The sequence below is a fragment of the Sceloporus undulatus genome, chromosome 1, assembly GCF_019175285.1.
Source record: "Sceloporus undulatus isolate JIND9_A2432 ecotype Alabama chromosome 1, SceUnd_v1.1, whole genome shotgun sequence".
NCBI lineage: Eukaryota > Metazoa > Chordata > Lepidosauria > Squamata > Phrynosomatidae > Sceloporus > Sceloporus undulatus.
This window is the reverse complement of record NC_056522.1, coordinates 89,730,086-89,745,580: the sequence shown is the minus strand read 5'-3', so window position 1 is coordinate 89,745,580 and position 15,495 is coordinate 89,730,086. Positions and strand designations below refer to the sequence as shown.

General features: G+C 42.1%; 1 protein-coding gene across 1 annotated transcript; it reads right to left on the bottom strand.

Moving 5' to 3' along the window:
- Positions 1-1,864: 1,864 nt before the first annotated feature.
- On the bottom strand, positions 1,865-14,794 carry FUCA2 (alpha-L-fucosidase 2). The gene is made up of 7 exons (XM_042446447.1): positions 14,540-14,794; positions 11,054-11,241; positions 9,730-10,069; positions 8,847-9,057; positions 6,311-6,501; positions 4,782-4,890; positions 1,865-2,387 (listed from the first exon to the last, which is right to left on the bottom strand). Exons 1-7 carry the CDS (start codon positions 14,749-14,751, stop codon positions 2,247-2,249), a joined length of 1,392 nt encoding a protein of 463 aa, XP_042302381.1. The 5' UTR covers positions 14,752-14,794; the 3' UTR covers positions 1,865-2,246.
- Positions 14,795-15,495: the final 701 nt, after the last annotated feature.

Sequence of the window (15,495 nt, the reverse complement as noted above, 5' to 3'; positions counted from 1 at the left end):
GAAGGATATTGGCAAGCTGGACAGTGTCCAAAGGTACATGACCAACATAGTAAAACATGTGGAAATCAAGCCATATGAGGAATAGCTTATCGAGTTGGGTATATACAGCTTGGAGAAGAGAAAGGTGATACAATAGCCATCTTTAGTATTTGAAGGGATATTATTTTGAAGATGGAGCCAGCTTGTTTTCTTCTGTTTTAGGGACTAGAGCATGAACTGGCAAACTCAAATTACAAAAAAATAAAATCCATCTCAACAAGTGCTGTTCAACAATGGACTGGACTGCTTCAGTGGTGGACCTTTCTTTTTGGGTCTTTAAATACAGGTTGGATGAACATTTCTTGAGAACTTTGGTTGTATATTCTAACAGGTGGCTGGGCTAACCTGCCCTACAGACCCCTTCACCTATGGTTCTATGTAACTCATTCAACTAAAGAAGGAGTTTAGAGTAGGTGTAATCAAATTTTATGCTTCTGGTAAGACTAAGGCTTTAGTCACAGAAACTCTCAGGAGCAAGGTCCCTGAATCTTCATGAAACTTTAACTTCTGTGATGACAAGAAGTTACAAGAGAGTTGTACAGGCTGAGCCTCCCTTACCTCAGAATTCTGAAATCTGAAAAAATCCAAAAACCAAACCTTTTTCATGGGTAGCTGAGGATAGTGACATCTTTGCTTCCTGTTGGTTCATGACATAAACTTTGTGTACAAGATTGCAAAAAAACTATTTTATGAATAATGCACAAATATGTCAGGATGATGGAGTTGTAGCTCTTCACCTATGGCTCTAACTCACCACCTGTTATGAGCGGAGCTGATCAGTTTTGATCAGTGGTTATGCTTTTCTTCCAAAGCAGCGTTTCAGGATGGCTGAAGACCCTGACAACTCTCCAGCCTTCTCACTCTCTTCCTCAGATATCTCCAAACTTCTCCAGGATTCTGCTGGCTCTTGTATTCACCAAAACACCAGACAACTGTAGTCTTTATAAAAGATCTACTTTTCTCACTATATACAATACTAAGCCCTCACAATCTCTATAATCTCCATATTCCCAAAAAACCACTCCAAACTATCCACACTACCCCACAACAAATTGGCAAACATTGCTATTATTATAGCCATTGTTAATCACCACCCACTAGTCAGTTTCCACCCAGTGGGCTGTTACTTCATTTTGATTGGTTCACATAGTCAACCATACTTAAAATTCACATTTCACCTTGTACATTAATGAAATCTCAGGTTGATTTCCCATGTACATTCTATCCTTCTGTCTTCAAGACTTCTAAATTACATTAGCTTTTTCACCTGTGTGGCTTCTTAATTGCTCTTGTTTAGTCATTGTGACTTTCACATACATGTTTTATTTCTACTACTGTATGTCCCATGTTGCATTTTCCTTAACAAATTATTATATAAAATTACCTTCAGGGTATGTGTATAAGATGTATATTAAACAGAAGTAAATTTTGTGTTTAGACTTGGATCCCATCTCCAAGACATCTCATTATGTGCATATATGCAAATACAGGTCTCCCAAAATACAGTTGGCCCTCCATTTTCATGGGGGATGCATTCTGGACCCCCACGCACACAAAAACAGACTCGACAATATTCAAGCCCCATAGGGCTTGTGCAGGGTGCACCCCATTGATAATTACGGAGGTCGTCCCTCCATGCATATTGAAGACAGTGAACCTCAAGTTCATGAGAAAGGAGGGGCAACAGTACCTCTGGTGCCAAGCATTACAGTCCCAAGCATTTCAGACAAGGGAGACTCAACATGTATTGTTTGTCATGCATTACATCAGTTGTATCAGCACTTGGATTTTTAAAGAAACAAACCTAAATTTCAATATACAAACATTCAGTGTGCCAGGTTTATTTCAAAATTCAGGAATGGAGCAATGGTACCCAAACTCTGAAAGATTCTGTAGTAGTCCTAACACTATGCATACTTTAATTTTCCGCTTCTTCCTTTTGTGAACATCTAAAATTATGGCACATTATTGATTTACCTCTATTTCTTGCTCAGTCTTGATCAGTACATAAGTATTTCATGTGGGCTCTCTTTGAAAGATGTCAGGAAAAGCTGGATAAGGATGAAGATCAATGGGTCACATCTTTCATGTTTCAGGTTAATCACCGTGTCCCATTTGCAGGACCTGTGCCCCATAGTGGTTGAGGACTTATTATCCACTTAGGATATGATACCATCTATGATGATAAGATCAAAGTCTGTTGCTGACTAATAAGCATGAGTCAGTTCTAGAGTCCAGCCCCACTGATATGGGAACTTAATAAATGATAACTGAGGTATAGCCACTATCATTCCTTTCCCCACCAAAGAGACCCATGGCAGTGGTTTTGCATATCCTAGAAGTGTCACCTGAAATTGAAAAGCTGTTATTAAACAGGAGAAATGGTTCAAAGAAGTGTTGAAACAAAAAGGCAATGAATTCTAATGTAATTCTAAGAAAAGAGTTGTACACACCTCCCAAATAGTAAATGGCTGTTCAGTTTCTCTGAGCACAGCTTAGAATAAGAAGGAGAACCCAGATATCAGAATGACCCCTTTGCTTGATTCTAATTTCGGACTGTCATGCTTTCTTTGTGACCTGTGGCCTTAAATGCACATGAAGTAAACCTACTTATTCAACAGGGACTTGGTAAGTATCACCTTGCAACATAGGTTTTATCATATTTGTAAATTTCAAGCTAGCAATTGTGGGCACACCAAATCTAACTACAGTATGCAAAGGGATCTTGTAACAACTTTGAGATTATTTGTATGAAAGAAGCAATGCATGGAGAAATAGACCAAGGGGCAAAACAGATTGACAAGAAGGGTCGGCTTGAAGATGGACTGGGGCCATCCGCCTTGAAGCCAACCCAAAAAGTAGTGGCAAAGATCACTCCTTTTTGGACTGGAAAAAAACTGGCTTTTGCAGTTCCGCTGCAGCCTAAAGGCAGCTTCAAGCTGCTCCGGTGGTATGCAGCATATAAATGTTGCACCACCAGAGCTCCTTGAAGCCACCTGTGTCTGGGCAGCTGGGCAGCTTCATGCTGGCTTCCGGGAGTCATCAGAGCCTGTGGTGTGTAAACGCCACTGTCCAATGTCACCAAGAAGCAGGCTTTTTTCAGTCGTCTGTTTTGGCCCCAAGTCTACAAAAGCTCATGCTACAACTTTTGCATATTTAATCTCAAAGGTGCTGAAAGATCTCTTTGCATACTGATATTCCAGACTAACATGGTTATGTCTCTGAATTCTATGTACAGTGGTGCCTCGGGTTACGAAATTAATTCGTTCCGCCGCGGCGTTCGTAACCCGATTTTTTTCGTAACCCGAAAAAGCCATAGGCGCTAGCGCTGGAAAGCCGCGTTTTGTGCGAAAAAGCGCCGAAAAGCACCAAAAAAATTTTTCGTAAGCCGAAAAAAAAAACGTAACCCAGAACAGTTTTTTCCTATGGGATTTTTTCGTATCCCGGAAATTTCGTAAGGCGGTGCTTTCGTATCCCGGGGTACCACTGTACTGTGTTAATGACACAGTGTAAGAACGTGATGCTCACCAGTGCATTGGTGAACACTTTGATCGAAGTTACAATACAAAGACTGGTTTTCAGTTTAATACTGCATATTGAATTATAAAGCCCATCCATGTAGATTTCTAAGTTATGTTTCTCTGAATTTCCCCAGCTGAGGCTGTATTGGCCAAGATCCCGTACTTCTGTTGGAATAGTTATGGCAACACCATAGGCATGAAAAAGTTAAGAGGGAAAAGGTGTTCACATGCACACACACAGCATCATATATTAGAGACATGGATGGCTGACAGCCAACAGCTTTCTCCCATATCAAAATGCAAATGCAGAGTGTACCATATACTACTGTAGCATCCCTGCTACTGTATTCATTTAGGGCCAGTGGTTTTAGACACTTCTAAATCCAACCCACCTATACATAAGTCATGTATGTGTACTGTCATTGCTATCTTTTGTTGTTGAATTCCCTGGAACTATATCAGCATGGGTATCCAAGTTTTCATGCTAAGCCATTCACAGCTTCTGAAACAAGGGCTATGATTTGATCCTATTTTGAACATACAGCTTGCACAGAAGGAAATTAAGGGGCATGATATTGTAATAGATGCACTCACAGTGATTCTCCCATAAATGTGTTTACTGCACACATTGAAAGTGATTGATGACACTAGGCACACTGCATGGATACTTAGCCATGACTATAACCTCAAGAAGAGTTTTCATGCCTTTTACACTACATAGTGACAAGCAGTATGTTAAGATTCAAAAGTTGCTGAAACATGAAGTTCTTCATTGTCCAACAGCCACTGAGATCTGCTTCCTAACATGATGTCTATCAGTGAGGAAACTCCAGTAACTTCTGATACAAAATTGTCCCTTGTGCTGTGTCAATTCTGGAACTAATTTCCCAAATGAAATAAATAAATAATAAATGAAATGAATATTATTTCAGCACATGGGGAGATGGCAGAAGATGCCCTGGGTTCTTTGGAGTCTTACTGTGCAGCAGTGTGATTAACCTTTTATGCGCTCTTGCACAGTAGTGTTTTCCTATGGTCTGGGATGGCCCAAAACTTATTGCTCAGTGAAATAACTTATTTCTCATTTATTCCTTTCCTCAGAAACTACTGTGTAAATACTTCAAATAATAATAATGTCTACATTGTTATATACAGTATAAGTCATGTTTGACAGTGTTTCTTTCAAGCCCTGCAGTCCCTGAATAGGCAACTACCCCTTACCTTTGTCTTTCCAATAATACCCTTTGGTTCACCAAGCACTAGAGTTCCTGAATCTGGCCAGTTAAGGAAAATAGCATATAGAATGCCTTCTTTTGGTTTGAAAGTGTACCTGGTAAAAAGAAACAAGTATTTATACATTATACAGACAACAATTCAGGCTATAAACTGTCCAGGGCAACTTACAAGTAATGTCAACACACATTAATAAAATCATAAAACATGAATAATAAAACATATAAAGGTCATTCTAGATCCTTCCTACATGGCAGCCTGGTAACAGATAGCTCTATAAGAGTAGAATCCAACTGTGACTGAAATCACTCTCCAGAGTCATAGTGTACCATAGTGTACAAACCGCTGTACCATGTTGGCTTTCACAGGTAAGGATACTCATCTGTAATATATGAACTGGTAGGTATTGTTGTTTGTGGCAAATGGCCACCCTTATTAATACAGCTAGTGGTTTCAACAAAATATACTGGGACTTTGGTATCTGCGGACTTGCCATCCGCAGATTTCAGCATCCATGGCCAGTAAACCTGTTGTCCCCAATGGTGGTGTGTGCACGTGGCTGTGCTGCCATTAGGGATAGCCCCATTGTCCCCAGTGGCGGCATGTACACACAGCCGCACAGCCATTAGGAACAACGGCTTCACCACCATTGGGGACAATGGGATTTGAGCATGCATGGATTTTTGTATCTGCAGGGGGGGTCTGGAACAGATCTCCCACAGATACTGAGGTCCCACTCTATCCTGAACCTCTATCATTACTTAGCTGATCTACATAAGCCCACTTGAAATTAACAGGCTGCACTTCTTCCATATTTACTGTGAATACAATTTAAGAGTAGGTCACAATGGTTAATGCCCCTTGTATTCAGATTTGGAGAGATAACATATAAAAATAAAACACATGTGGAATGTGGGAAATAATTTCATTATTGTGTCTGGCACATTATACTTAAAATTCCTTTAAACTAGTGCTTATGATATCTGATATGGTGGGTTAGAATTTTTACCTCACTGTGCCAGGGGTTCGCCCTATAATTGTGCCTATTGGCAACAACTGTTTCTTTGTTGTAAACTTGCATGGATGAGCACCCAATAGCCCACAGAATGGCACCAGTTTAAGAACCACCACTTTGAGCAGTCTACTTTAAACCATTAAGCAATAGCTATAACCTTGAAGCATTTATACGTGTGCAAATTCCAAGCCAAACCAAATAGGAAAATGAGAAAATCTGGACTACTAATCTTCATCTTTTATGTAATTTTCAGATACAACACCTATTTCTTTGCCCAAAATATCCCTCCTACAAGCACTGAAATACACACATTAAAGTGACAGCTGCACCATGAAATATTATGCATGCTTATTTTCAATGGTCCTTACCTCCCTGTAAGGATATTTAGGATTGTAACCTAAATCTGTAATCCTATACAGTAATCCCTCTAATCATTGGCATCATATGTTCTGCAATTATTTATTTATTTATTTTTGCTTGTTTGTTCGTTCCATGGATTTACCATACTCCTGGGGTGGAACTATCATTCTGGGCTCTCCAAGGTTTAGTGTTGAAAATAGCTTCCTCATTTATTGCCAGCCAAGTCCCCATTTGTTTCAGGCGCTCTTCAAAAATGATAGGAATGCGACCATCATGAGTAGGCCCAACATTCACCAAGAGATTTCCCCCACATGATACTGTTTCTACAAGTTCCTGAAATTATTAAGGGAAGAGAAAATTAAAAAATAAACCACACACAGCTATCTAAAGTCTAAAACATTTTAAAGACAGAAGCTAGAATCCTCTATAATGGTGTACATTATGAAACTTTACGTATACTTAGCTACATAGCAGAGGCACTAAGAAACCTTATAGCTGATCATGAAGATGTGTAACAGGACATTGGTAAGAGTGTCCCAGTGTGTATCAGGCTCTACCTATGCATTCTGGCACTCTCTAGCGAGGGTCCCAATACACGATGGTATCAATACACCAGTATGCACTTTGCTGGCTCCCCTGCAGGAGCCACCACAGCAACACCTTGCTGAATATGGACAATACATAACTGCCCAATTCTAATTCCCAAAACTAGGTCCCCAACAGGATTCCAACCAGTGTATTGATATCGGCTAGTAGGACTAAATTCTTATTTCTGTATGGCAATGCCAGAGCTTTACTATATATCAGAATGGTAAATATGGGCTTCCAGATGTTGCTGTAGTGCAATTCCCATAACTGTTTATGGGTGATGGGGGTTATAATCTAACATTTAGAGGACAAAACAATGTTCATCTCTGCTCTACGTTCAAACAAGATTCGGCTGGTCAACCAAATGAGGTTTTCTTGGCAAGATTTGTTCAGAGGATGTTTCCCCACATTGCCTTCCACTGAGGCTGAGAGCATGTGACTTGCCCAGGGTCACCAGTGGGCTTCATGACTGAGCAGGAATCGAACCCTGATCTCCAGGGTCACAGTCACTACACCATGCTGACTCTTTCATTTGCACTATGCATGGCTGACTAGGGGTGCATCTGCACAGTAGGCATAATGCTGTTTGACATTACTTTAACTGCTATGGTGCCAGAATCCTGGGCTTTGTAGTTTTCTAAGACACCACACCTTGCAAAACTACAAATCCCAGGTTTCCACTTGAGGTAGTATCAAACATTATTTCTACAGTGTAGCTGCACTCAGTTAGTTTGTGGTAGCAAAACAACAGAGTCCAGAAAACTAACTGCTCTCTTCTGCTCGCTACAGTGTAGATAACTCCTAGTCCTATATCTCTCCTCTTAAGGCAAGTTATTTTACTTCATGTGTCTCCTTTTGGATTTTAATAAATTATTTAATCAAAAGGCCATGGCTAAGACCCATGGTCATAGGGACAGAGAGAGGGCCTTAAAGGAGGGACTTTCTCAGGAAGTATCCTTCAGAACCCTGTAACACCTTCCTGAGTTAACAAAGGCATTTTATTTTTAAAAGATGGTACAAGAGATTTTAATTATAAAGTGCTTGTATGCCATCCTTTCTAGTGTGGAAGTTGGCTTGCAATAGTATCTCATAAAATTATTAAAACCTGAAAGATTTAAAAGCACAAATGAAAGCTAAAATATATCTACTAAGTCTAAGGCTGCTGCCACCCAGAAACTTAATGCATTTTGACGCTGCTTTTACTGCCATGGTTCAGTGCTATGGAATCCTGTGATTTGTAGTTTGTTGTGGCACCAGAGCTCTCTGACCAAGAAAGATAAATAACTCACAAAACTATATATCCCAGAATTCCATAGCACTGAGCCATGACAGTACTTTCTACTTTTTATTGCTGCTTTCCTCAAGGAAGTTATTTCCCCAATTTCTTGACAAGGCTGACCAATTCCCAGGAAAGGGAAAAACACAAAGTAGGGCACTGTCAAGTGAACTTAACTATGGAAGATGCATATACAAAGCCATTCTGAGTCCCAATTTTGGGAGAAAGGAAGCTTATTAATATTTTTGTTACTACAACAACAGGAATAGATATGGCACATATAGGCCATGAAGAACAGTAACAGATGAGTTCAGAAATGTAAACTGGGCCAGAGCTAGTGCTGTTACTGAAAATGACTGGCTGCATTTTTCCCCCTTAACTTCACCTTCCTATATAAACCAAGAAACAGGTCATTGCATTCTGTGCAAGATGAAGCTTTATAAGAAATCTGGTTGGACAGACATGTAGATCACCTGCATTTCCAGTTTACATTTTTAATTTCTTTTCCACATGATGCAAACAATTAAACACATGCACCAGATCTAGGAACAGCATAAATATGATTATAACAGGTAGAAATTGCTGGAAGAGATGATGAGATGGAACATTAGAAGTGACTAAGGATGTGCAAGAAAAAAACGGAGTGTGTATGTAAATTATCCCAACATTACAACACAAATAATTTTAAACTTTTAGGTTGTTATAATATATACATAGACAAAGAGAAAGAGACCAAACTCTGGTTATTTTCTTAAAAACTGAAGGACAGACAACTCATACTTAATTACCTAAATCTGTCTTTGTCCCATTTTACCTTTATGAGCTCTTCAATTGTCAGGTAGTCACTCAACTGCGCATTCCTCCGGTATCCCCATGACAGTTTGTCGATTGTCATACAGTTTTCCCACTTATGAAACAAAAGGTGTCCTGGATTGTATCGATCAGCACAAGTATAATATCCTCCATGTTTACAAATTGTGCCAGCTCCCCAGCGATCATTTGTTACAACTATGTCCCGAACAGGGCTGTAAAATGTCAAACACGTTATTGATATATAGTACTTGCAGCCCAGAATCCCAGGCTTGCAGGGATCTTTCATCACTGGCTATGGGAAATAAAGATTCATAAATAGACAAACATCTTTCCCTTCTGGTAATTGCTAGCAAGACAACCCTACTAGTTCAGCTAGATTGCTGACAGTGGGTTTTTTTTTGGTATCTCTAGTTTTGAATAATTCTTACTGTTGTCTTCTGTTACTTTCTGTTGTCTTCTGTTACTTTACTGTAATGTTGTGTAAGTACTGCTTAAAATTATTTATGGTTTCATTCTTCTTGTTAGCACTCACAAGAGACATTCTAAAGCAGAAAGGAAATAGTATAAAATAACTCATTCTCCCTCCCTCCCACTCTTTCTCAATATGACATTGAACATAACTAACTTTGAAGCTGTATCACCAACTCATCTTTAACAGCACAATCCTACATGCCCTCAAAAAAAAAAAAAGTTCAAGTAAATTCAATGTGACTTACTCCCAGGTAAATGCAAAGAAGACTAAAGACTATGCAATGAGAAAATAGATGTGTGTGTGTGTGTGTGTGTGTGTGTGTGTGTGTGTGTGTAAGAAAAGCACCATTAAGGCACAGTCTTTTCTTTACATTAAGTTTAAATATGTGACTCCCCATGAGAAAGAAAAATACCTGTCATTATAAAGCCATGCAAGAAAGCCAGTACTGTTCCAGTAAGTGTCTGGGGCATCACCATCTCCATCTGACCACAGGATCTCTGGATGGTACTGGTTCACAAGTTCATACAACTCTGGGAGTGTCTTGTGAACTGGAAACTGGTTTTTCATGAACACACTGGCAGCATCATCAAGAAAGAGAGGATTGAACCATTCAAACAGGGAATGGTACAGCCCAAAGTGTAAGTCAGTCTTCTTTCTAATGGATGATGCTAACTCGGCGACAATGTCTCGTCTTGGTCCAACATCAACAGCATTCCAAGCCCATGAATATTTTGATCCCCACAGAGTAAAACCTAGAAAATGAAAATGCGGAGAATGGTGATGATTTATAATGAAAGCATTGTAAATATTTCATGCACCTTTGTTTGACATTCCTGTTGGGTAGAATACACAGAAAAGCAAGCTGACAGTTCTAGACTACACCCAAAAATACACCCGGAGGAAGAAAAAAGTATGATAGAGCAGAGAGAGCCAGTGCGGTTTAGTCATCTGAATGTTGGACTAGGACTCCAGAAGACAAAGGTTTAAATCCCGTCCAGCCATAGAAATCCACTGGGTAACCTTAGGCAATTCACACACTAACTTCCTCCAAACCCCCTCCAATTACATCTTGCCCCCCCCAAAAAAAATCCCATGACAGGTTCACCTTAGGGGCATCAGAAGTTAGAAATAACTTCAACATAAGTTTAACACAACAACGAGGATGGAGGGACCAGCTTGATAGTGTGGGGAAAACACTAGTCATGACACAAGAAGATCTAAATTTGAATCTCTATGCATCCATTAGACACAAAAGAGAGCAGTAGACCAATCACTCTCTCAGTATAAATTTGAAGTTATGAGGATGAAATGTGACCAACTTCCTACACCATCCACCTTTGAGAAAGGATAGCATGACCAATCACTATTATCACTGACCTATTCGCATGGTGCAATAATTTGGACATTGGACTAGGACACTGGAAAACCAGAGTTCAAATCCTGGCTCAGCCATGGAAACCCACTGTGTGCCCTTGGACAAGTCACACTCTCTTAGCCTCAGAGGATGACAATCGCAAACCCCCTCTGAAGAAACTTGCCAAAAAAATCCTATAATAGGTTTGACTTCAGGTCACCATAAGTCAGAAACAACTTGAAGGCATGCAACAACAACAAAATTTTGCATGTAGCTATAGAATGAAATTGTTATATTCTAAGCAGCTGAATAAGGAAGTCCTATCTAGGCTTTCCTCTGCTAAAAGGAATAAAAGGTCTGTGGGACAAAGCATTCAATTTACCTTCATGATGTTTTGAAGTCAAAACAACATATTTGGCACCAGAAGCCCTCAAAATGTCTGCCCATTGGTTAGCATCAAAAAACTCAGCTGTAAACAAAGGGGCAAAATCTTCATAAGTGAATCCAGGACGGTAGTTTTTCTTCATAAACGTTACATAAGGTTCTCTCTTTTCTTTCTGCCAATACCACCTGCAAAGGAAAACATCCTTAGTATCTGCACACCAAGTAGTAAAACCATCCCAAGTAATAGAACCAAAAAGCTTCCCTAAACATATGGCATGCGCAATTGGGACATCATTGGTTTACTATACTCAAGTGCAAAGCCAATATCTAAGGCAAAACTGGACACAACCTGAGACTCTTAAGGTAGCCTCTCAACAAGAATTAGTGGTGCAAGTTTCGCATTCCCTTAAAAAACTGAAAACTTGGCTGTATGTAGTAAAGATTCAAGAACAAATCTAGCTTTAGACAAGGCTTTAGGACACGTCTTCAGTGAAAGCCAGCACAGTGTAGTGGTCTGAGCATTGGATTATGATTTGAGATCAGAGGTCATTTTCAAGGGCAGGGTTCTGGAGCAAGTGATGGCTTCCCAGCTCCAGGGATTTCTGGATGAAACGGATTATCGAGATTCATTTCGATCTGGCTTCAGACCTGGCTATGAGACAGAGACATCTTTGGTCGTCTTGGTAGATGATCTGCGCAGGGAACTGGACAGGAAGAATGTGTCCTTGTTGGTCCTGCTTGATTTCACAGTGGCTTTTGATACCATCAGCCATGGTATCCTTCTGGGCCCCCTCTCTAGCATGGGACTCGGGGGGCACTGTCTTACAGTGGCTTCAGTCCTTTTTGGAGAGGCAAACTCAGGTGGTGGTGGTAGGGACTCCTGTTCAACCTCCTGGCCATTGGCCTGTAGGGTCCCTCATGGTTCTGTTCTGGTCCCCATGTTATTCAACATCTACATGAAACAGCTAGGAAAGGTGATCTGGAGTTTTGGGCTGCAGTGTCACCAGTATGCAGATGACACCCAGCTCTATCCCTCCTTTCCATCTGACTCCAAGGAAGCTGTCTCTGTACTGAACCAGTGTATCCTGTCAGTAATGGACTGGATGAGGGCAAACAAATTGATGCTTAATCCAGACAGGAACGAGGTGCTCCTGGTTAGTTGTAAGGCAGATCAGAGAATTGGGTCTGTGCCTGAGCTGGATGGGGTTACACTCCCCCCGAAATCTCAGGCCCGCAGCTTGGGTGTGCTCCTGGATTCCACTCTGAGCCTGGATGCCCAGGTTTCAGCAGTGGCCAAGAGTGCATTTGCACAGTTGAAACTTGTACACCAGCTGCACTCATTCCTTGCGATGTCAGATCTGGCCACGGTGACACATGCCTTGATTATATCCCATTTGGACTACTGTAACACACTCTACATGGAGCTGCCTTTGAAAATTGTTCAGAAATTTCAATGGGTTCAAAATGCCGCAGCCAGATTGCTGACCGGAGCCAGTTCCAGGGAGCATGTAACTCGCATGTTCAAACAGCTTCACTGGCTACCGGTTCATTTCTGGACACAATTCAAAGTGCTGGTCATGACCAATAAAGCCCTCAACGGCTTGGGTACAGACTATTTGAGAGACCATATCTCCCCATACAGTGGTACCCCGGGATACGAATTGACCGCGTTACGAAATTTCCGGGATACGAAAAAGTTCCATTGGAAAAAACTGTTCCGGGATACGAAGGTTTTTTCGGGTTACGAAATTTTTTTCGGCGCGAAATTCAAACGCGACCGCTAGCCGCACTTTGGAAAAGCCTTTTTCGGCTTGCGAAATGCATCGGGTTACGAACGCCGCGGCGGAACGAATTAATTTCGTAACCCGAGGCACCACTGTACTAACTTGCTAGAGCCCTAAGACCTTCAGGAGAAGGCTTTCTCTTGGTCCTGTGACCATCACAGGCTCACCTGGTGAGGACATGAGAGCGAGCCTTAGTCCCCACCCTCTGGGACGACCTTCTGCCCTGCTGGCCTTCTGCCAGCGAGTAAAAACATTTTTATGCAGGTGGACTTTTTAAAATCATGGCAAGGTGGCTTTTATATGGAGTACCTGTATTAGAGTATGTGTTTTAACTTTTGTATGTTTTAATCTTAATGTTATACTGTTTTAACTGTGTTATTTTTAATTGGGTGTTTTCTCTTGTCAGACACCTGGAGTCCCTTTTTTGGGAGAAAGGCGACATAAATATGAAATAAATAACTTTCCTGCTCAGCCACAGAAATCTTGGGTGCGTCATACACTCTCAGCCCCAGAGGACCTTGTGACAGGGTCGCCCCAGGGTTGCCATAAATCAGAAAGGATTTGAAGGCACACAATGACAACAAAAGTCTTCAGTATTCTCCATAGTTCTTTGTCCATCTTCCAATAAATACTAAGCGTACCTGTCCCCTGTCTTCCTACTTCGCTTGTTCTCAGCCTCCCGGTCAACTCTCTTTCCATCAGTCCAGTCTTTTAAAAGCACTGCATATTTATTTAGACCACAGCTTGTGTTCAACAGTGGAACACACTCCTTCCTCGGAGGGTGGTGGAGTCTCCCTCCTTGGAGGTCTTTAAACAGAGGCTGGATGGCCATCTGTCTTGGGGGATGCTTTGGTTGAGAGTTCCTGCATGGCAGAAGGGGGTTGGACTGGGTCAGGGCCCTTGCGGTCTCTTCCAACTCTAAGATTCTAAGTCATGGGCTTGAATTTGCAGGACCTGAGGAGAGCAATGGAGGACAGGGGGTCTTGGAGGTGTCTCATCCATTGGGTTGCCAAGAGTCAGGGTTGACTCCAGGATGCTTAACAACAACAACAATTTTGTGCCTTCAGCAACTGGTTCTCATTCAATGGGCAAGGAGGCTTGGGCGAAAAGAGATGACAAGACAGGGAGGCCAGATGTCCCACCTGCCAAGGAGGACAAGGCACTGCAAAGTGGAGGGCAGGGCCAAGTAAAGGCTAAAAACACTCAAGAGATAATAAATTCGTGCTTCTTAGTCCTGCCCCAAATGGAGGACACTTTGGAATTCCTCCTGGACAGAAGGCTGACATGAAGAACATGTGCTGGAAAAGGAGGGGAAATCTGGACACCCTGAGCTAAAAGAGTGTGAGTGTGTGTGTAAAGTCATGCTCTCTAGCTCTGCTCCAAATGGAGGACATTTGGGGGTTCCTCCCGGACAGAGGGCTAAAAAGGGAGGCATGTCCTGCAAAAGGAGGACGCGTCTGGTCACCCTGAAGTAAGAACACTCCTACAAAAGTAAATCCATGCATTCTCAGAGATGTTGCAAATGGAAGAAATTGTGGACTGAAGGCTGAGGAGGAGGAGGAGGAGGAGGAGGACACCCGACCTCCCTGAGATTTGAAAAACAAAACTCCAACTCCCAGAATTCCATAGCCACGAGCCAGACCAAGAGTGAAAGCGGTGCCGAACCGGGGTCTCTCAGTCTCCCCTGCCTGGAGTCTCACCAGAACCACTCGCTCCCGAAGCTGGGCACCGAGAAGAGCCCCCAGTGGATGAAGAGGCCCAGCTTGGCGCCGTCGAACCACTCCGGGAGAGGCCTGGAGTCCAGGGACTCCCAGCTGGCTTCGTAGCGGGAAAACGAGGACGAGGAGGAGGCCCCCAGCAGGAGCACCAGGAGGAGGAGGAGGAGGAGGAGGAGGGCGACCGTTGGAGCCATCGTCGTCGGCCTCAGGAAGAGGAGGAAGAGGCCTCGGTCGCTCCCTTGGCGCTGGGCCCAGTCATGTGACCGCCCCAGGCCCCGCAGGCCTCCTCCTCCTCCCTGGCTCCCCTTCTCTTCCTTCTCTGCCTTTTGGTTTTACGGCATTCTTTGGAACACACACAGCAACACACACACACACAAGAAGTGCCTGGGTGTGTTCCCTCAGCGCTGGCTTTGAGGCAGGAATAACAACAACAACAACAACAACAACAATACAATGATAGTGATGATGATGATGATACACACAAGTGGTGGCTGGGTGTGTGTTCCCTTTCAGACCTGGCTTTGAGGCAATGATAATAACAATATCAACACACACACGTCGTGCCTGTATGTGTTCCCTTTCAGGGCTGGCTTTGAGGCAGGAATTATTATTATTATTAATTATTATTATTATTATTATTTCTTACCACACTTTCTCCATGGCTCAATGCAAGGGACAGCAACAGTTAACAAACAAACATCAGTTGAGACACCCCAGTTAAAACACACATCAGTTTAAAAGTACAAGTGAGATGTGCACATATTAAAACAATCCTCATCTAAAATTCACATTTAAAAACCACCTGGGTGAGCCTGATGGAAGGAGGAGGAGACTGGTCTTTAATGCTGTTTTGAATTCATACAGTATTCAGGTGATGAATAAAACGTCCTCCGAGTGATAGTAGCTGCCAGTCTAATAATGATAATGTCAACACATAT